At 44.8% G+C, this 21975-nt stretch overlaps 1 protein-coding gene across 12 annotated transcripts in view; it reads left to right on the forward strand.

Annotated features, from left to right (window-relative positions):
* Nucleotides 1-14978, forward strand: part of LOC134209544 (calcium uniporter protein, mitochondrial) — a 567109-nt gene extending 552131 nt beyond the window's left edge. For all 12 annotated transcript variants that reach the window (XM_062685523.1, XM_062685524.1, XM_062685526.1 and 9 more), the window contains 4 exons: nt 3429-3534; nt 4215-4316; nt 4383-4586; nt 12816-14978. In XM_062685523.1, the coding sequence (XP_062541507.1) occupies nt 3429-3534; nt 4215-4316; nt 4383-4586; nt 12816-13157 (754 nt within the window). In that variant the 3' untranslated portion in view covers nt 13158-14978. The remainder of the gene's footprint in view (nt 1-3428; nt 3535-4214; nt 4317-4382; nt 4587-12815) is intronic.
* The last annotated feature ends 6997 nt before the right edge of the window (nt 14979-21975 follow it).

A 21975-nucleotide genomic window follows, 5' to 3' on the forward strand; every position in this document is an offset into this window, starting at 1 on the left:
TATGGATACCCGTAGTTCGATATTGTTGTCGTTGCCGATATCATCGTGAGTCCTTGTGTCGATTTGTCCATATGGTGAATCCAATGATCGTTGCTGTTCGGTTGCCATTTATCGAAGTACGTTGGAGGAATGCCTTCGAGATCAGTTTTATCAGTTGTTGTCAGGCAGACGTGTCCGTGAGGGGGACCCCCTGCCGGAAGAATTTCTTTGAGGAACTTCCGGAGGAATTCCTTAAGGAACTTCCGGTGAAATTCCTTTGAGGAGCTTCCGGAGGAATTCCTTCGAGCAACTTCCGGAGGAAGTTCTCTGAGGAACTTCCGAAGAAATTTCTTCGAGAAACGTCTGGAGGAATTTCTCGCTTAACTTTTCAAAAGGACCTAAGTAACATTTTTTAAATGAATTAATTTGAGTACTGCAATCAAAAGATTTCATATTGGTCTGTAGATTGCAATATTCAAATTATTTCATGAAAAATATATTACTTAGTTTCTTTTGAAAAGTTGAGCTATCTAAGACGAATTAAGTACTGTCCATTTAATTCCACCAGTTAATTTTCGTTATCTTTGCAGATACGTATTTTGACCACAACTGTGTGGTCGTCTTCAGTGTCTCGTACTTGACTCGACGAATTAAATGGACAGTACTTAATTCGTCTTAGACGGTTGAATACATTCCACTAAAATAGCTTTATAAGTTGAGCTAGATTTCTTTGACGCGGAGCAACTCTCGGAGGAAATTCTGGAGCAACTCCCGGTGGAATTTCAGGCGGAATTCCCGGAGAAATTTCTAGATGAATTTCCAGGGGAGTTCTTGGAGGAACTTATGGAGGAACTTATGAAGAAATTTCAAGAAGAATTTCTGGATGATTTCCTGGTGGAATTTCTGGTGGAACTTTCGGAGTAATTCCTGGTGGAACTTCCGGAGGGATTTCTGGAGGAACTTCCGGAGGAATTCCTGGAGGAACTTCCGGAGGAATTCCCGGAGGAACTTCCGGAGGAATTCCTGAAGGAACTTCCGGAGGAATTCCTGAAGGAACCTTCGGGGGAATTCCTGAAGGAATTCCTGGAGGAACTTCTGGAGGAACTTCCGGAGAAATTCCTGGAGGAACTTCCGGAAGAATTCCTAGAGGAACTTCCGGAGGAATTCCTGGAGGAGCTTCCGGAGGAATTCCTGGAGGAGCTTCCGGAGGAATTCCTGGAGGAGCTTCCGGAGGAATTCCTGGAGGAACTTCCGGAGGAATTCCTGAAAGAACTTCCGGAGGAATTTCTGGAGGAACTTCCGGAGGAATTCCTGGAGGAACTTCTGGAGGAATTCCGGGAGGAACTTCCGGAGGAATTCCTGGAGGAACTTCTGGAGGAATTACTGGAGGAACTTCCGGAAGAATTCTTGGAGGAACTTCCGGAGGAATTCCTGGAAAAACTTCCGGATGAATTCGTGGAGGAACTTCCCGAGGAATTCCTGGGGGAACTTTCCTAGGAATTCCTGGAGGAACTTCCTGAGGGATTCCTGAAGGAACTTCCAGAGAATTCCTTTGAGGAACTCCCAAGAGAACTCCTTTAAGGAACTTCGGGAAAAATCCTTCTGAGGAACTTCCGGAGGAATTTCTCTGAGGAACTTTCCCGAAGAAATTTTTGTGACGATCTTCCGGAGAAATTTCTTTGAGGAACACTCGAAGGAACTCCCGGAGGAATTTCTAGAAGAAATGCCGGAGGAATTCTTATAATGGTTTCCGGCCATTGGTATTGAAAGGGTTTCCAGTCGTGTTATCAAACCGGAAAACGGCCATCATGAATTAAAAAATGGCAGCAAATAGATTTCTAGCTTCTAATCGTCGAGCCCATTCCGGCAATATCCATATTGTATGGGTTTTCGGTTGTTATAACAAACCGGAAGTCGGCCATCTTGAATTCCAAACTGGGGTCAAACTGATCGAGCCTATTCCGGCAATACCCATATTGCATGGTTTTCTGGTCGTTAATCAAACCGGAAGTCGACCATCTTGAATTCCAAAATGTCGCCAAACATCGATTTCCGGCTACTACTCATCGTCCGGCAATACCCATTAGGGTGCTAATGGAATGTATGGGAAAAAAATTGTCATCGAATTTCAAAAAACGACATTGCTCACAAGTTTCATTACCCCAAAATAGGACCCCATGCAAAATTTGTGCTTAATCGGACATGATTTAGGGGTGCCTAAAATTCATCAAAGTTTTGAAATTTTATCCCATGAAAATTTTCTGAAGAGGGGACCAAAGGAAAAGTCGAAAATCGAATTTTTGTTTTTTATGCCAAATGACTTAAAATACATGAAACGTCAAGATCTGATGTTAATTCAATTTTTTTTATGGAATCCTTTTTTTTCTTGCAACATTTTTGGGACTTGAAATTTTTTCAGACGATGAAAATTTTTTTCATCGAATTTTAACACCGGACGATATGCAAACGTTTTCGTAGCCAAAAATATGCAAAATTTGAGCTAAATCGAACATGATTTAGGGGTGCTCAAAATTAATAAAAAAAAATTTTTTTTTCTTACAAAGGGGATTTTTTTTTGTTTTGGATCCCAAAGGACTTTTTTGAAATTCGAAAATGCAATTTTCATTGGCACCCTAATGTGTAGTAAAAAAGAACATTTTGGTAGTAAGCATTCAAAGAGTACATTTCCTTCCAATTATGCAAATATAAAACTTGTGTAGTCCAATCTGGAGGGCGTACTTGACTTGAGTAGTACCTACTTGACTTTTATCTGACAAAATAAAATATAATTTTTCAATTAATATGAGCACGTCAAACTCGTAACACAATTTAGTAAAACCTTTCCACGAAAATCCTCGTAGAACAAAGCCTGGTGAGCAAACCCGTGCATATAACTAAATTTTCGCCCTGGTAAAAACTTTCTACTGTTGACTACTATACACACATAAATAAAGCTGAATTGTGAAAACCGAATAACTTTTCCTGCCACAAAACTTCAACCAGCACGGTTCTACCCTCCGACACGAGAGCAAATGCGCTTATATAAGTAGGTATGTAGGTATTTGGAATTATTACACATAAAACCTTGGCATATTGGTATCGTTCTTTGATGCAAATGGAGTGAACTTTTCGTACTCTCCGAAAGCCCCTTTCCGAGGAAAACTTCGCTTTCTCCAGACTCAAAGCCGTTGCAACTTGTGTTCTTATGGGGGGAGGGGGTCAGAGTTTGATAAATGATTCCGCCCAAGAAGAGAGCTGCTGCTGAGCTGTCGTCTCAGCGGAGCCGAAATCAGCAGGAAATTAGCATCAATCGTACCCTACGCAGTTATGCAAAGTGGCTCGTTCTTCTGGCGATGCGATGGTCTTTACGATGTTTCTTCACATCTTCGTAAATAGTTTTGTAAAATGGCTAATAATGTTCCTTCTTGCTCTTTTTTCCGGATCCGCAGGTTGCACCTGAACGACAGACAATACTACGTGAGACCGCCGTCACGTGACAGAATTACCTCAGAAGAACTGACCCGGCTGGGCGATGTGCAAGCACTGGTGGCACAGGTAAAGTTTTGCAACAGAGGGTTTACAAATTCACCTACAAGGATCAGCATGAATTCTTTTCCGTCAAAGGTTTGATTGGCAATTCACAGTTTACGAATTTTCTCATGAGATAGGAGCGCAAATATACTTACGTTTATTACTATTTTTTATCACAATTTTATCTCCCTAAAGTTTAAAATATTCGATAAGTGACTTGTTTTCTTTCTCAACATCCTAACTAGAAAATTGAAATTAGCATTTTCCTATCGTTATTTGGTTTCCACAAACGGAGACCCAGATTAACTCCTCATCCCGTTTTCCAACTTTCCTCATTTTGCCAAAATGACATCCGATTATGCGAGTAAAAGTCACCCAGAAAAGAGAGACCATAGTGCGGCCTGGTGCGATATCAGAAACTTTTCCCAGAGCCTAATAATGGCAAACGAACAAACTGTTTGTGCTCTTCATTACATTTGGGTGCACAGCAATGCCATTCTCTTTGTAGGAGGATGATGGAAAATGACGACCAAATGCACACAAAACTTTTTAATTTTGTGCAAATTAGCTTCCTCTCATTGGCACCGACTGACGATTGAGTTGCAGTTTGCGATTGTCACGTCGTCGTAAACTATCGTCGCCAATTAGGTGCAATAAGTACCCTCCATTCATTATTTTCCTTCTTATTTTTCCATTCCGCACAGCTTTACGAAGCGCTCAACGTTGGCGAACACCAAATTAGGAAAGAACGAGAACTGAACAGCAAACTGGAGGAACTCAACGAGAAGCTGGGACCTCTGGAAGTGGTGAGTGCTGTCTGCATATATTCAATATCCTTTATTTCTAACCGACCCTTCTGCTCGGATTTGTAGAAAAAAGCCGAACTGGACCAGAAGGCGACCCGTCGCACCGGCATGCTGACCTGGGTCGGGCTGGGGCTGATGTCGGTCCAGTTCGGGGTGCTGGCGCGGTTAACCTGGTGGGAATACTCCTGGGATATCATGGAACCGGTGACGTACTTCGTTACGTACGGGACGGCGATGGCGGCGTACGCTTACTTCGTGTTGACCAAACAGGTGAGTGCTGTCCAGCATTTTGCATTTAGGTATTGCTGGCTTGTGAGTGTGTGACAAAATCCATCACTTATTTTTTCAGTATGCACTCTTTCTTTCAGTCGCTGAGTCAAATTGTATTGCACTATCTTTTTTCCAAGGATATTCTACGTTAATTTTTGTCGAAAGTTATACAGCTCAACATTTTGAGTTAGAGTATATGGCATGTACCAATCAGAAGGAGGAATCGAGCATTTTCAATTGAGCCGTATCGGCCTGAGTGAAGGAACAATCAAATTACTGCCATTTTTATTAATGTTTTGCTGGTCCGGATCCCAGAACCCAGAATACATTTTTGGACTTGTGGTGTGGTCCTCTTATGCGGAGTTTTCTGATGATTCACTGGGTCAGATGCAGTAAATTTGACCACAACTTCCTCTTTTGGCGATATATGTCCAACAAAATGTCGCTGTTTTCGTCCCTATCGATACCATTTCGATAGATTTGTATATAGATAGGGATGATATTAAAACCAAAAATCTTGTTGACATCTCTTCCAGAAATGGCCAACAACAGGTTTCTTCGAAGTGACCCTTTGGGAACTGGCTACAAAATGGCCAGTTCAATATTTGCTCTTTATATTAGTCATATGGGTGTCTTGAAGGGAGGCTCTCAAGTCTCAAGGTGGATGCTTGCGAGCCTCTTAAAAGAAGGCTTCGGAGCCTCTTGAAATGAGGCTTCCGAGCCTCTTGAAAGGAGGCTTCCCAGGCTCCTGAAAGGAGGCTTCCGAGTCTCTTGAAAAGAGGCTTTCGAGCCTTTTGAAAGCAGGCTTTCGAGCCTCTTGAAAATAGGCTTCCGAGCCTCTTGAAAGGAAGCTTCTGGAGCTCTTGAAAGGAGGCTTCTGAGCCTCTTGAAAGGAGGCTTCCGAGCCTCTTGAAAGGAGGCTCTGAGCCTCTTGAAAGGAGGCTCTGAGCTCTTGAAAGGAGGCTTCCTGAGCCTCTTGAAAGGAGGCTTCTGAGCCTCTTGAAAGGAGGCTTCTGAGCCTCTTGAAAGGAGGCTTCTGAGCCTCTTGAAAGGAGGCTCTGAGCCTCTTGAAAGGAGGCTTCTGAGCCTCTTGAAAGGAGGCTTCTGGAGCCTCTTGAAAGGAGGCTTCTGAGCCTCTTGAAAGGAGGCTTCTGAGCCTCTTGAAAGGAGGCTTCTGAGCCTCTTGAAAGGAGGCTTGAGCCTCTTGAAAGGAGGCTTCTGAGGCCTCTTGAAAGGAGGCTTCTGAGCCTCTTGAAAGGAGGCTTCTGAGCCTCTTGAAAGGAGGCTCTGAGCCTCTTGAAAGGAGGCTTCTGAGCTCTTGAAAGGAGGCTTGAGCCTCTTGAAAGGAGGCCTGGAGCCTCTTGAAAGGAGGCTTGAGCCTCTTGAAAGGAGGCTTCTGAGCCTCTTGAAAGGAGGCTTCTGAGCCTCTTGAAAGGAGGCTCTGAGCCTCTTGAAAGGAGGCTTGAGCCTCTTGAAAGGAGGCCTGAGCCTCTTGAAAGGAGGCTTCTGAGCCTCTTGAAAGGAGGCTTCTGAGCCTCTTGAAAGGAGGCTTCTGAGCCTCTTGAAAGGAGGCCTGAGCCTCTTGAAAGGAGGCCTGAGCCTCTTGAAAGGAGGCTTGAGCCTCTTGAAAGGAGGCTTCCTGAGCCTCTTGAAAGGAGGCTTCCTGAGCCTCTTGAAAGGAGGCTTCTGAGCCTCTTGAAAGGAGGCTTCTGAGCCTCTTGAAAGGAGGCTTCCTGAGCCTCTTGAAAGGAGGCTCTGAGCCTCTTGAAAGGAGGCTTCTGAGCCTCTTGAAAGGAGGCTCTGAGCCTCTTGAAAGGAGGCTTGAGCCTCTTGAAAGGAGGCTTCTGAGCCTCTTGAAAGGAGGCTTCTGAGCCTCTTGAAAGGAGGCTTGAGCTCTTGAAAGGAGGCTTCTGAGCCTCTTGAAAGGAGGCTTCTGAGCCTCTTGAAAGGAGGCTTCTGAGCTCTTGAAAGGAGGCTTCTGAGCCTCTTGAAAGGAGGCTTGAGCCTCTTGAAAGGAGGCTTCTGAGCCTCTTGAAAGGAGGCTCTGAGCCTCTTGAAAGGAGGCTTCTGAGCCTCTTGAAAGGAGGCTTCTGAGCTCTTGAAAGGAGGCTTCTGAGCCTCTTGAAAGGAGGCTTGAGCCTCTTGAAAGGAGGCTTGAGCCTCTTGAAAGGAGGCTTCTGAGCCTCTTGAAAGGAGGCTTCTGAGCCTCTTGAAAGGAGGCTTCTGAGCCTCTTGAAAGGAGGCTTCTGAGCCTCTTGAAAGGAGGCTTCTGAGCCTCTTGAAAGGAGGCTTCTGAGCCTCTTGAAAGGAGGCTTCTGAGCCTCTTGAAAGGAGGCTTCTGAGCCTCTTGAAAGGAGGCTTCTGAGCCTCTTGAAAGGAGGCTTCTGAGCCTCTTGAAAGGAGGCTTCTGAGCCCCTTAAAAGAAGGCTTATGAGCCTCTTGAAAGCAGGCTTCCGAGCCTCTTGGAAGGAGGCTTCCGAGCCTCTTGGAAGGAGGCTTCCGAGCCTCTTGGAAGGAGGCTTCTGAGTCTCTTGAAAGGAGGCTTACGAGCCTCTTGAAAGAAGGCTTACGAGCCTCTTGAAAGGAGGCTTACGAGCCTCTTGAAAGGAGGCTTCCGAGCCTCTAGGAAGGAGGATTTCTGAGTCCCTTGGAAGGAAGCTTCCGAGCCTCTTGGAAGGAGGCTCTGAGCCTCTTGAAAGGAGGCCTGAGCCTCTTGAAAGGAGGCTTCCGAGCCTCTTGAAAGGAGGCTCTGAGCATCTTGAAAGGAGGCTTCTGAGCCTCTTGAAAGGAGGCTTCCTGAGCCTCTTGAAAGGAGGCTTCCTGAGCCTCTTGAAAGGAGGCTTGCGGGCCTCTTGAAAGGAGGCTTCCGGGCCTCTTGAAAGGAGGCTTCCGGGCCTCTTGAAAGGAGGCTTCTGGCCTCTTGAAAGGAGGCTTCCGGGCCTCTTGAAAGGAGGCTCTGGGCCTCTTGAAAGGAGGCTTCCTGGCCTCTTGAAAGAGGCTTCCTGGTCTCTTGAAAGGAGGCTTCCTGGCCTCTTGAAAGGAGGCTTCCTGGCCTCTTGAAAGGAAGCCTGGCCTCTTGAAAGGAGTCTTCCGGGCGCTTGAAATGAGGCTTCCGGACCTCTTGAAAGGAGGCTTCTGAGCATCTTGAAAAGAGGCTTCATAGCCTCTTGAAAGGGGGGCTTCCAGGCCTCTTAAAAGGGGGCTTCCTGGCCTCTTGAAAGAGGCTTCCGGGCCTCTTGAAAGGAGGCTTCCGATCCTCTGTAAAGGAGGCGTCAGGGCCTCTTGAAAGGAGGCTTCCGGGCCTTTTGAAAGGAGGCTTCCGGGCCTTTTGAAAGGAGGCTTCCGGACCTCTTGAGAGGAGGCTTCAGGCCTCTTGAAAGGAGGCTTCTGGGCCTCTTGAAAGGAGGCTTCAGGCCTCTTGAATGGAGGCTTCTGTGTCGCTTGAAACGAGGCTTCTGGGTCGCTTGAAAGGAGGCTTCCGAGCCTCTTGAAAGGAGGCTTCCGGGCCTCTTGAAAGGAGGCTTCCGGGCCTCTTGAAAGGATGCTTCCGGGCCTCTTGAAAGGAGGCTTCCGGGCCTCTTGAAAGGAGGCTTCCTGGCCTCTTGAAAGGAGGCTTCCTGGCCTCTTGAAAGGAGGCTTTCGGGCCTTTTGAAAGGAGGCTTCCGGGCCTCTTGAAAGGAGGCTTCGGGCCTCTTGAAAGGAGGCTTCCGGGCCTCTTGAAAGGAGGCTTCCGGGCCTCTTGAAAGGAGGTTTCCGGGCCTCTTGAAAGGAGGCTTCTGGGCCTCTTGAAAGGAGGCTTCTGGGCCTCTTAAAAGAAGGCTTCTGGGCCTCTTGAAAGGAGGCTTCTTCCTGGCCTCTTGAAAGGAGGCTTCCGGGCCTCTTGAAAGGAGGCTTCCTGGCCTCTTGAAAGGAGGCTTCTGCCTCTTGAAAGGAGGCCTGGCCTCTTGAAAGGAGGCTTCCTGGCCTCTTGAAAGGAGGCTTCTGGGCCTCTTGAAAGGAGGCTTCCTGGCCTCTTGAAAGGAGGCTCTGGCCTCTTGAAAGGAGGCTTCGGGCCTCTTGAAAGGAGGCTTCTGGGCCTCTTGAAAGGAGGCTTCCAGCCCTTGAAAGGAGGCTTCTGAGCCTCTTGAAAGGAGGCTCTGAGCCTCTTGAAAGGAGGCTCTGAGCCTCTTGAAAGGAGGCTTCTGAGCCTCTTGAAAGGAGGCCTGAGCCTCTTGAAAGGAGGCTTCCTGAGCCTCTTGAAAGGAGGCTTCTGAGCCTCTTGAAAGGAGGCTTCTGAGCCTCTTGAAAGGAGGCTTCTGAGCCTCTTGAAAGGAGGCTTCTGAGCCTCTTGAAAGGAGGCTTCTGAGCCTCTTGAAAGGAGGCTTCTGAGCCTCTTGAAAGGAGGCTTCTGAGCCTCTTGAAAGGAGGCTTCCTGAGCCTCTTGAAAGGAGGCTTCTGAGCCTCTTGAAAGGAGGCTTCCTGAGCCTCTTGAAAGGAGGCTCTGAGCCTCTTGAAAGGAGGCTTCTGAGCCTCTTGAAAGGAGGCTTCTGAGCCTCTTGAAAGGAGGCTTCTGAGCCTCTTGAAAGGAGGCCTGAGCCTCTTGAAAGGAGGCTTCTGAGCCTCTTGAAAGGAGGCCTGAGCCTCTTGAAAGGAGGCTTCCTGAGCCTCTTGAAAGGAGGCTTCCTGAGCCTCTTGAAAGGAGGCCTGAGCCTCTTGAAAGGAGGCTCTGAGCCTCTTGAAAGGAGGCTTCTGAGCCTCTTGAAAGGAGGCTTCCGATCCTCTGTAAAGGAGGCGTCAGGGCCTCTTGAAAGGAGGCTTCCGAGCCTTTTGAAAGGAGGCTTCCGGACCTCTTGAAAGGAGGCTTCCGAGCCTCTTGAAAGGAGGCCTCTGTGTCGCTTGAAATGAGGCTTCCTGGCCTCTTGGAAGGAGGCTTCTGGGTCGCTTGAATTGAGGCTTCCGGGACTCTTGAAAGGAGGCTTCTGTGTCGCTTGAAATGAGGCTTCCGGGCCTCTTGAAAGGAGGCTTCTGGGCCTCTTGAAAGGAGGCTTCTGGGACTCTTGAAAGGAGGCTTCTGAGCCTCTTGAAAGGAGGCTTCTGAGCCTCTTGAAAGGAGGCTTCTGAGCCTCTTGAAAGGAGGCTTCTGAGCCTCTTGAAAGGAGGCTTCTGAGCCTCTTGAAAGGAGGCTTCTGAGCCTCTTGAAAGGAGGCTTCTGAGCCTCTTGAAAGGAGGCTTCTGAGCCTCTTGAAAGGAGGCTCTTAGCCTCTTGAAAGGAGGCCCTTAGCCTCTTGAAAGGAGGCTTCTGAGCCTCTTGAAAGGAGGCTTCTGAGCCTCTTGAAAGGAGGCTTCTGAGCCTCTTGAAAGGAGGCTTCTGAGCCTCTTGAAAGGAGGCTTCCGAGCCTCTTGAAAGGAGGCTTCCGAGCCTCTTGAAAGGAGGCTTCCAAGCATCTTGTAATGAGGCTTCCGATCCTCTGTAAAGGAGGCGTCAGGGCCTCTTGAAAGGAGGCTTCCGGGCCTTTTGAAAGGGGGCTTCCGGACCTCTTGAAAGGAGGCTTCAGGCCTCTTGAAAGGAGGCTTCAGGCCTCTTGAAAGGAGGCTTCCGGGCCTTTTGAAAGGAGGCTTCCGGACCTCTTGAAAGGAGGCTTCTGGGTCGCTTGAAATGAGGCTTCCGGGACTCTTGAAAGGAGGCTTCCGGGCATCTTGAAAGAAGTCTTCCGGGCCTCTTGAAATAAGGCTCTCGAGCCTCTTAAAATTAGGCTTTCGAGCCTCTTCAAAGGAGGCTTCCGAGCCTCTTGAAAAGAGGCTTCAGGGCCTCTTGAAAGGAGGCTTCAGAGTCTTTTGAAATGAGGCTTTTGGGACTCTTGAAATGAGGCTTCCGAGCTTCTTGAAAGGAGGCTTCTGAGCCCCTTGAAAGGAGGCTTCTGAGCCCCTTGAAAGGAGGCTTCTGAGCCCCTTGAAAGGAGGCTTCCGAGCCCCTTGAAAGGAGGCTTCCGAGCCCCTTGAAAGGAGGCTTCCGAGCCCCTTGAAAGGAGGCTTCTGATCCTATGGAAAGGCTTTCAATCCTCTTGAAAGTAGGATCCCATAACTCCTGAAAGGATTCTCCCAAGATCACTGGAATGAGACTCCCAATACTCTTGAAAGGAGGCTTCCGAGCATCTTGAAAGGAGGCTGCCGAGCCTCTTGAATGAGAGCTTTCGAGCATGTTAAAATAAGGCTTCCGGGCCTCTGTTTTTCTCGTGTTTATCTACTTTGCTAATTAGTGGAAGCCCGTTTGTTTGGTTATTTCGCGCTGAACATTCCAATAAGTCGCTTCATCAATTCTACCTGTTTTACTTCTCGATTACAAGGGCTTTAAAACAAAGTTTTTCATACCATTGCATTCTTACCATAAAATTCTGAAGAAAACACGAATAAAAAGTAAAACTTTACGATTATTATTTTGTATTCGGACCTAACGGAATGTTCAGAATGAGAATCATTCCAAAACATAACATTGAATGTAAATAATCGGGACGCCGCAAAACGTCTCATAAAGTACCTTATCTTTCAATTTCTAATGTGTACTCCTTTGTAGTGTATTTTTTCCAAGGGGCCATGTAAGATTTCTCCCTAACAAATATTTTTATATTTATATGGAGCGTAAGTGCTTACGTTATTAGTATACGACCTCCAAGCATGTACACGGAAGAAAAAAAGTACCCAGAATTGAGTTTTTTTAAACTGACTTTTGAGTAATTTTTTCTCTTCTTTTTCATCCACTCTTTCTTCTGTTGTTAAAAATAAAAAAGCGAAACAATCCAGCGACGCCAGTTCAATACGGGAAGCCAATTTTGAGTTTTATTACCTGAGTTCGAAATTGAGTAAATTAAACTTACATTTGGGTCAATAAAGTTTCCGTTAGGTACTTTTTTAGCATGGAAGTAAAGGCAAACTACTTCGACCCTACTTACTCAATTTTGGCTTCCCGTACGGATGTTCGAGGTTGGGTGAATTAAACTCACTATTGGGTAGTTTATTTCTTCCGTGTAGATTTTAAGATATTTTGATACCAGCCACCGCACCGCATGTTAAGGCTTCATGACATGTCATTCAGAATGGCTGCCTTGCGGCTCACCAACACAGTCAAACAATCACCCACTCACCCACTCGGATATGCACCGATAATTTTAATTCATATACTGACTACATACCTGACCATCTTCTCACTAAAAAAGTAAATCTGGACTTAGTTCGAAGTTCAATCTACGCGGCAGTATGATGATATCATCACATAGCGCTAATTTAGGGAAGTTATATAAGCAAGTGAACAAAGTGAAAAAAAATCCCCCCAGTAACGCACCATGCCAACGACGTCGCCGGTTTCAACACTCTGCACGTCGTCGGTAGCGTCGTATGCAAGCAATCATTGATCAGCAACAGACAGTGATGTCGATATGAACTATTGTGGAATCTTAGCGGAAACATGTAAAATATCTATAAAATTAATCAATCTTTTCCTAATGCATTATGTATTAATGCAGTAATAATATCTTATTGAATCTGTTTTGAAGTGCATTGTAAAAACTGAAAAATCGGAGCAAAAAATGATCTTGTTATTGGTGTGTTTGAGCAGCTGGCAACAACGGTTTAAGATGTAAACATAAACAGCCAGCATCGTGAAAACAAAATTCATAAATATTCATCTAAACCAAAGAAAAACTGATGCTTTTCTGACAAATTCCATCAGTTAATCCCATCCTTAGATTGTATTGATTAATACTGCGTCTAAATTGGGCTGAATTCTTCCGAATACGTGCAATGTTTACTATTGTCGGATGTTAACAAAAAATGAATCCCACGTGTATGCTTACTGAATTGGTATTGGAAGTTTCCACAACTACAAATCCATGGTTGATGATTTTTATGACACAATCACATAGAAATTTGAGTGTCACAACGCTTCACCTTAACAGTTTGGAATGAGTGTCAAAATGGAGTATTGTATTGTTGAGACGCACGGTCGGGACTAGAAATATCGTTTGGGTCACGAAGTTGGGTATTTACGGGTTGAAGACGATTTTAAAAATCGAGGGAAGTTGACACATCAACGCATTAGGCGATAAAATAATGGTTCTGCTTTATATATTTAACATGGTTCTGAATCCCTCATGCAGCCCCACCTGTGTTCTGGCTGTTATCTCTGGCGCTGTTCAGTTACGAGTCCTTGGCGCTCATCTCGCTAATTATTTTTCATTATCTACCCACTTTACCTAGGAATACATCCTCCCGGACGTCAAAGACCGGCAGCATCTGATCACCCTGCACAAGTCGGCTAAAAAGGCCGGCGTTAACCTGGCCGAATACAACGACATCAAGCGAAAGATTGCGGAAATCGAGCACGATCTGCGCCGACTCCGGGACCCACTCTACATGCATCTGCCCGCCCCGCCACCAAAGTCCCCGAACTTCAGTGCCACCGAGATTGCCACCTCGAAGAAGCTGCTGCAGGAAGCGCTCGAAACAGCGAGCGCCAGCCGGGCCGTGTCCAAGCAGGCCGCTTCCAAGATCAGTTCCCTGCTCGAGGGCTCCGGGAGCCCATTCCGGAGCAAAAAATAAGATTTCCTGAATCCTTCGACGTCTTCGTCGCCGTGGACGGCGGAGACGCTGTTCGCTTTTACCGCTAATAGTTCCCTTGTTAGAAGTTCCCTTTTCCCCCGTTCTTTATCGTGTTAGGAATCAAACAGCCGTCGAGGCATTTCGACAGAAATGGTTTTCACCACAGCCATACTTCCCGTTTGTTACCGAATTTTAGGAAGGATGATGGAGATTAAAATAACAGAAAAAAACGTCTAGAAATACAGTGCAAAGTTCGATTTTCCTACTCCCTTCTCTTTGAACCTATTTCTTATAAAACTAACAAATAAATGAATCAAGAGGAAATCGAATCAGAAACGTGAAATCACTCGAATAACACACCCACACAATCATGAAACGAAGAAACCAACAGGATTACAGTTTATTAGCGCAAGTATTTCAAACCAATCTATAAGGAAAAACGAACGAAGTAAAAAAAACAATCTAGCGTAGAATCAAGTAACTTAACAAAGTACCATAAAACAAACGCGCATCACATCAGAATGTAAGAATATTGTAGCTAGCGTTATCAAGCGAATCAAGTTATAGAAGCGATAGCAAATTTTGCGTTATGAACGTATAAAAATGGTTTGCGAAAGAAAGAAAAAAAAATAGCGCACAAATGGAATTTTCCGTTTTGTAGTCTTTTTGAGTAGAAAGAGAAAACTGTTTGAATAAGTGCTTCCACAAACGAAAAACGGAAAAGGCGAATCAACCGCATCAGACCGACAAGGCCGATAACCGATGAGAGGAGTTAAATAGAAGATATTATTGTGTTATTATTGTCACCATCCACCCATCCCCCCCCAAATCAAAGTTCAATCGATTGTCTCGAAATCAAAGAACCAAAGTACTTAAGTTGAACTCCATCAATCAAGCGTGGTTGGGATTCAAAACTGACTGCTAATAGTAATACCTAATGTTGGTTGGTTCCACGTGCGAGCACTGCTTCCAATCGTTTGCCGGTTTGTTAAGCGTTCGTTATGAATTTGTGTGTGGTTGCGGTTGGTGTCTGCGGAAGAGTTTTTCATGTTTTCTTATATGGGATGAAGAGATTTTTTAAGCGTTTGCAGTCGTAACATAATAAAGGAATTTTATGGAAACTTTTCCTTAATTGAAGTTAAGGAAAATGTTTGTTCAAGTTTGCCGTAGATGGTAGGTTTTGTTTTGATTGATTGTAACCCTTCAATCTTGAATCTCAATACTTATGACAAAGAGCAGAAAACCAGTAAAATACTTTGGCTTGCAATGAACGGTTTGGTAAAAAAAAGATTGGTATTTCTAACAATATTTGAAAGTCTTTTGTGCAAGCATGGTGATTCAACAATCATGTTTCCCCTGATTGTTTGATATAAAAGTTTACAATGCTTCATAGTCCTGAGGGATGTTTGAGCTTAACTGCACAAAACAACAATGAAAAACGTTGACCACGTTCAAATAGAAATAATTAATTTATTTTATTTATTTTGTTCATTATTCTGTCCAGGGGGGTATTGTGCAACAAAAAATATCATAATTGAAAAGAGTATTTCTAAAAATTGCTAGTTTCTATTATGTGCAAGGTTATTGCAATAAGTTTGCCAAATATAAAACCGGTTTGTTTTGTTCTATATCAATACGTACTATTAGTTGTTAATTCTAATCAAAATTGCAAAACGTTCAACATCTTTTGAAATTAATTATATTTTGTTTGAAATATTAACTTTTAACTGTATGCTTTTTCTACAATAAATAATATGTTTATGTCTACACGTTTCGACCAGGCCAATTTTGTGTTGTATGTATGCTTGGTTGTACTTCTTAGATTTTGTGTAGATTTTAATTTGTTGAAAGAAAATCCTTTTTATTGTGTTAAATTATCAGTTTTTTTTATCCTTTCTCATCTAATTTCTTGGAAAAAATATCATCTTTTCATTTATCTTTTTTTTTTCTTGAAATGCTGTGGCTTCTCATTTGAATGTTAAGATAGAGTTTGACTGGATTTAAAGAGCTCCATAATAATCGGTTTTGGCCATTGTGTTTCCAGTTTTCCCCGACTATTTAGGGTCCCCAGGTCTAAGATTCCGGTCGAACCGGTCTAACTGTTCCGAAATTTTTCATAACTGTTTGTTTACATTCTTCACGGCATTCATAATTATTGGACCCTTAATTGTCGACGAATCGTTCATTATTTTGGTGATAATCCCGCTTCCATCGTCACAACAGAAACAGTGCAAAGAATGCCGAATGGAAGTGCACAATATCGAACCTGTTCGTTGTGGCTTCTGTGATACCTTTTACCACATCAGTCAAAAGTGCTGTGGATTTAATCTTCGTGCCAATCGAGATCTTGATGTTCATTCGCACCGACTGCCGGTCCTAACTGAATTCAGGTGAAAGTAAAGCAAATAAAATGCTTACACCTTCACATCGCGTTTGACCTAAACTTAGTGCGAAACGACCCCGTGTGGAACAAATTGATGCATCGTCTTTGGGTTTCGATCGCGGCACAAGATCAATTGATCTTGGGTGTCGTCATCTGCTGGTTGGTGCCGTCTATATCCCGCCTGATTGTAGCCACAATGTGGAATTCCTTGACGAACATGTAGCCTCCGTCCATGCGTTGTGCGACAATGCGTCCTTCGATGAGCATGCGTTGATTTGCGGAGATAATAACCAGCCCCATCTACAGTGGATTCTGAATGCTGATGATAACGTGCTGATAGATGACACTTTGTCTGTTCCTGCATCAAGTGCTGCACTGCTTGACGGAATGGACTTCATCAATATGACGCAGGTTAGTTACCATCGTAAACAAACCGACCGTGCCTTGGACCTTGTGTTCTGTTCCGATAATTATAACCCGAACGTCAACTCTGCTGTAGTTGCTTTGTTGCCTGTGGATACGCATCATCCTCCGTTGGAAATATATTTCCCAGCGCGACGTGAACTTCCGACTGATTACTCGCATGGTGCAAACGATAAGCCAGGTCTGGATTTTGGCAAGGTAGATTATGAGTTGCTCTGCGACGATCTTCAAAATGTTGATTGGGACTGTTTAAATGCGAGTCAGAATGCTAATGAAATGGCGAGTAAATTCTGTTTCATCGTTCAACAATGTTTGCAAGCAAATGTTCCTGCTCAACGGCGCCCAAAGTCACCAGCTTACTAAGAAAGTTGAAAAGGGAAAGAAATGCCAGTCAGCGAAAGCATCGTGCGCAACGGTCTCTCGAGAGCAAACTCCGTTTCCAACGTGCTAGTAATATTTACCGCAGCTTGAATTCGGAATTGTATAAGGCCCACGTTATGAGAGTGCAAATCAGCCTCAAACGTAATCCCAAAAGCTTTAGGATGTTCATTTAGGCTTATTCTGCGTCTCGAATGACTTGAAATCTGTCGATTCCGACACATCTCACATGACACGACCGTGTAATTCAAATGGGAGGCATCCACAATTCTCTTTTTATTCGAAACGCCTCACCTCATACGAGACGCAGAATAAGCGCAATTAACAGTAAAAGGAAAAACACATCTATTCTAAAGAATGTAGTGTATGACAACGCTGAAGCGAAAACATCTACGGAATGTTGTGAACTCTTCGCTAGATTTTTTGAATTCGTATTCAATCAAAGCTCTGCTACCGATGCCGAAGCTGAATCCGTTTCGCTAGACGTTCCTTTGGACTTGATTAGCCTAACAACATTCGTGGTCACCCCCGCAAATGGTCATCGCAGCCGCCAAGAAGCTGAAAAACTCTCTGTCCCTGTGTCCAGATGGAATTCCATCTGTTTTAACCCTTAAAAGGCCGGGACGACAGTCACCTCCTTCAAAGTGCTCGTTCTCAGTGAAGCGTTGACCAAATTTCATGACCCCGGAGTTTTATTAAAGGGGATTAGTAGGGCTTTCTTTTGACATAGGTGCCGCCCCGCTGGACCCCTCCCCGCGTGCATGAGTATAGAAAATGTCTGTGTTTTTTCCTTATTTTTTGCTATGATGGCCAAATTTCTTTAGTAATCAAGTGCAACAAAGCTCTGGTGTCATAAAATAAAGTAGATACATGAAATATATCAAGTAGAAGTGATTTTAAATGTTCCCAAGTTATCTGATTACTGTAATTACCGATATTGGAAGCCATATCCCTGATCTAAGAACAATGGTCATATTTCTTAAAATCTCATCACGAAATAAACCAGACAGGAGGGAGAAAAATCACAAAAAACTTTAGACATATTTGTAATTAATTTTATGTGTTGAAGATACTTTTTTGCAACATTACAGTTCATCCAAAATATCCGTGAGTTCAGGTCTTGAATTCTACCATAGAAGCGAAAGGTAATGTGCACATTAAAATACTCACAGTACATCCTACTCGGATCAAAGACATCAAATGACTCATGGGAAATTGTTCTGCTTGTCCCATAGTGACATTCTAGAATGCGCGAAATGTTCTGAAGTTCAGTTCGTAAGACCTATGCTACAATGGCCTCGAAAATGTTTTCGGCAGTTATCAAAACCCTTCCCAACAGATCCAAGAAACGTGATACCGGTCTTTCTGCATTTCAATATACTGGAGGCCATCCAAAACGTTCTTGAGTTCAGGTCGTCAGATCTACAATCAAGTAGAAGCGCAATGGTTGTTTCAAATCAAGCTCAGGTCATCCTGCCCAGTTCAAAGAAATCAAATGAGCTATGGGAAATTTTGCTGCGTGCCCCAGAATGCCATTCTAGAATGCGCGAAATGTTCTGAAGTCCGGCTCGTAAGACCTACGCAACAACGGCCTCGAAAATGTTTTCGGCAGCTATCAAAACCTTTCCCAACAGCTCCTTGGATACCTGCCATGAAAGATTATACCGATCTTTCTGCACTTCAGTACACTGCAGGTCATCCAAAACGCTCTTGAGTTCAGGTCGTCAGATCTACAATCAAGTAGAAGCGCAATGCTTGTTACAAATCAAGCTCAGGTCATCCTGCCCAGTTCAAAGAAATCAAATGACTTATTGGAAATTTTGCTGCATGCCCCATAATAATATTCTAGAATGCGCGAAATGTTCTGAAGTTCTACTCGTAAGACCTACGCTGCAACGGCCTTGAAAATGTTTTCGGCAGCTATCAAAAACCTTCCCAACAGATCCTTGGATACCTTCCAAAAAACGTTTTACCAATCTTTCTGCATTTCAATACATTCAGAGCCATCCAAAACGTTCTTGAGTTCAGGTCGTCAGATCTACAATCAAGTAGAAGCGCAATGCTTGTTTCAAATCACAGATCATCCTGCCCAGTTCAAAGAAATCAAATGAGGTATGGGAAATTTTTCTGCGTGCCCCAGAATGCCATTCTAGAATGCGCGAAATGTTCTGAAGTTCGGCTCGTAAGACCTACGCAACAACGGCCTCGAAAATGTTTTCGGCAGCTATCAAAACCTTTCCCAACAGATCCTTGGATACTTGCCAAGAAATGTTATACAGATCTTTCAGCACTTCAGTAAACTGCAGGTCATCCAAAACGTTCTTGAGTTCAGGTCGTCAGATCTACAATCAAGTAGAAGCGCAATGGTTGTTTCACGTCAAGCTCAGGTCATCCTGCTCTGTTCAAAGAAATCAAATGACTTATTGGAAATTTTGCTGCGTGCCCCATAATGACATTCTAAAATGCGCGAAATGTTCTGAAGTTCAGCTCGTAAGACCTACGCTACAACGGCCTCAAAAATGTTTTCGGCAGCTATCAAAACCCTTCGAACAGATCCTTGGATACCTGCCAACAAACGTTATAGCGTTCTTTCTGCATTTCAATATACTGGAGGCCATCCAAAACGTTCTTGAGTTCAGGTCGTCAGATCTACAATCAAGTAGAGGCGCAATGCTTGTTTCAAATCAAGCTCAGTTCTTCCTGCTCAGTTCGAAGAAATCAAATGACTTATTGGAAATAATTCTGCGTGCTCCACGACGACCTGGACTCAAAAACGTTTTTGATGGTCTTCAGTGTATTGAAATGCAGAAAGATCGGTATAACATTTCTTGGCAGGTATCCAACGATCTGTTGGGAAAGGTTTTTATACGCAGAAGAATGGTACGTGGAATAATTTCCAATAATTTATTTGATTTCTTTGAACTGAGCAGGACGACCTGAGCTGAATTTGAAACAACTATTGCGCTTCTACTTGATTGTAGATCTAACGACCAAAAGCTCTTGAGTCCACTTTTGGATGGAATTCATGTGTTTGGAAATAGCAAAAGATCAGTATAACATTTCTTGGTAGGTATCCAAGGATCTGTTTGGAAGGGTTTTGATAGTTGTCGAAAACATTTTCGCGGGCGTTGTTGCGTAGGTCTTACGAGCCAAACTTCAGCACATTTCGCGCATTTCAGAATGTCATTATGGAACAGGTAGACAAATTTCCAATAAGTCATTTAATTTCTTCGAACTGAGCAAGACGACCTGAGCTTGATTTGAAACAAGCAATGCGCTTCTACTTGATTGTAGATCTGACGATCCTGACCATTTTGGATGCACTTCAGTGTATTGAAATGCAGAGAGATCGGTATAACATTTCTTGGCAGGTTTCCAAGGATCTGTTAGGAAGGGTTTAATAGCTGTCGAAAACATTTTGAAGGTCGTTGTTGCGTTGGTCTTACAAGGAGAACTTCAGAACATTTCGCGCATTCTAGAATGGTATTATGGGGTACGCAGAAAAATTTCCAATAAGTCATTTGATTTCTTTGCACTGGGCACGATGACCTGAGCTTGATTTGAAACAAGCATTGCACTTCTACTTGATTGTAGATCTGACGACCTGAACTCAAGAACGTTTTGGATGGCCTTCAGTGTATTGAAATGCAGAAAGATCGGTATAACGTTTCTTGGCAGGTATCCAAGGATCTGTTGGGAAGGGTTTTGATAACTGCCGAAAACATTTTCGAGGCCATTGTAGCGTAGGTCTTACGAGCTGAACTTCAGAACATTTCGCGCATTCTAGAGTGCCATTCTGGGGCACGCAGAAAATATTTCAATAAGTCGGGCGGTCGCGCTGCAGCAAGGTACCCGGCAGAACGTGGAACGTTATAGACAGAAGCGGAGACAGCAGACCCGCCTTTTTCAGGAGAAGAAACACCGCCTGAAAGAAAAGGAATGCAAAGAGATGGAACAGGTGTGCCATTCTCAAGAAATACGCAAGTTTTATAAGAAGCTCAACTCTTCGTGCCGCGAGCCGAAATGTGCAGGAATAAGGATGGGAGCATTTTGACGGATGAACATGTGGTGATCGAAAGACGGAAGCAGCACTACAAGGAATATTTAAATGGCGCTGAGAGTACAGGCAGTGAAAGTCAAGGCAGCGGAGGAGATGACTACGTCAGTTCAGCGGACGTTGGAAGCCAACCAGCCCCCACCTTGAGGGAAGTTAAGGATGCCATTCAACAGCTAAAGACCAACAAAGCCGCTGGTAAGGATGGTATCGGAGCTGAGCTCATCAAGATGGGCCCGGAAAAGCTGGCCACTTGCCTGCACAAACTGATAGTCAGAATCTGGGAAACCGAACAGCTACCGGAGGAGTGGAAGGAAGGGGTTATATGCCCCATCTACAAGAAAGGCGACAAACTGGAGTGTGAGAACTTTCGAGCGATCACCATCCTTAATGCCGCCTACAAAGTGATATCCCAGATCATCTTCCGTCGTCTGTCACCATTAGTGAACGAGTTCGTGGGAAGTTATCAAGCCGGCTTCGTTGACGGCCGCTCGACAACGGACCAGATCTTTACTGTACGGCAAATCCTTCAAAAATGCCGTGAATACCAGGTCCCAACGCACCATCTGTTCGTTGATTTCAAGGCGGCATACGACAGTATAGACCGCGTAGAGCTATGGAAAATTATGGACGAGAACAGCTTCTCTGGGAAGCTTACAAGACCTATCAAAGCAATGGTGGATGGTGTGCAAAACTGTGTGAAGATTTCGGGCGAGCACTCCAAATCGTTCAAATTGCGCCGTGGACTAAGACAAGGTTATGAATTTTCATGCCTGTTGTTCTACATTGCGCTAGAAGGTGTCATGCGGAGAGCCGGGTATAACAGCCGGGGTACGATTTTCAACAGATCCAGTCAATTTATTTGCTTCGCGGATGATATGGACATTGTCGGCCGAACATTTGCAAAGGTGGCAGAACTGTACACCCGCCTGAAACGTGAAGCAACAAAAGTTGGACTGGTGGTGAATGCGTCAAAGACAAAGTACATGCTTGTGGGCGGAACCGAGCGCGACAGGGTCCGCCTGGGAAGCAGTGTTACGATAGACGGGGATACCTTCGAGGTGGTCGAGGAATTCGTCTACCTCGGATCCTTGCTAACGGCTGACAACAACGTTAGTCGTGAAATACGAAGGCGCATCATCTGTGGAAGTCGGGCCTACTACGGGCCCCAGAAGAAACTGCGGTCGAAAAAGATTCGCCATCGCAGCAAATGTGTCATGTACAAGACGCTTATAAGACCGGTTGTCCTCTACGGACATGAAATATGGACAATGCTCGAGGAGGACTTGTAAGCACTCGGAGTATTCGAGAGACGGGTGCTTAGGACCATCTTTGGCGGTGTGCAAGAAGACGGTGTGTGGCGGCGAAGAATGAACCACGAGCTCGCCCAACTCTACGGCGAACCCAGTATCCAGAAGGTAGCTAAAGCCGGAAGGGTTCGATGGGCAGGACATGTTGCAAGAATTCCGGACAGCAACCCTGCAAAGATGGTGTTCGCTTCCGATCCGGCAGGTACGAGACGGGGTGGAGCGCAGCTAGCGAGATGGGCAGATCAGGTGCAAAACGACTTGGCGAGCGTG

Source organism: Armigeres subalbatus, chromosome 2, assembly GCF_024139115.2.
Source record: "Armigeres subalbatus isolate Guangzhou_Male chromosome 2, GZ_Asu_2, whole genome shotgun sequence".
Classification (NCBI taxonomy): Eukaryota; Metazoa; Arthropoda; class Insecta; order Diptera; family Culicidae; genus Armigeres; species Armigeres subalbatus.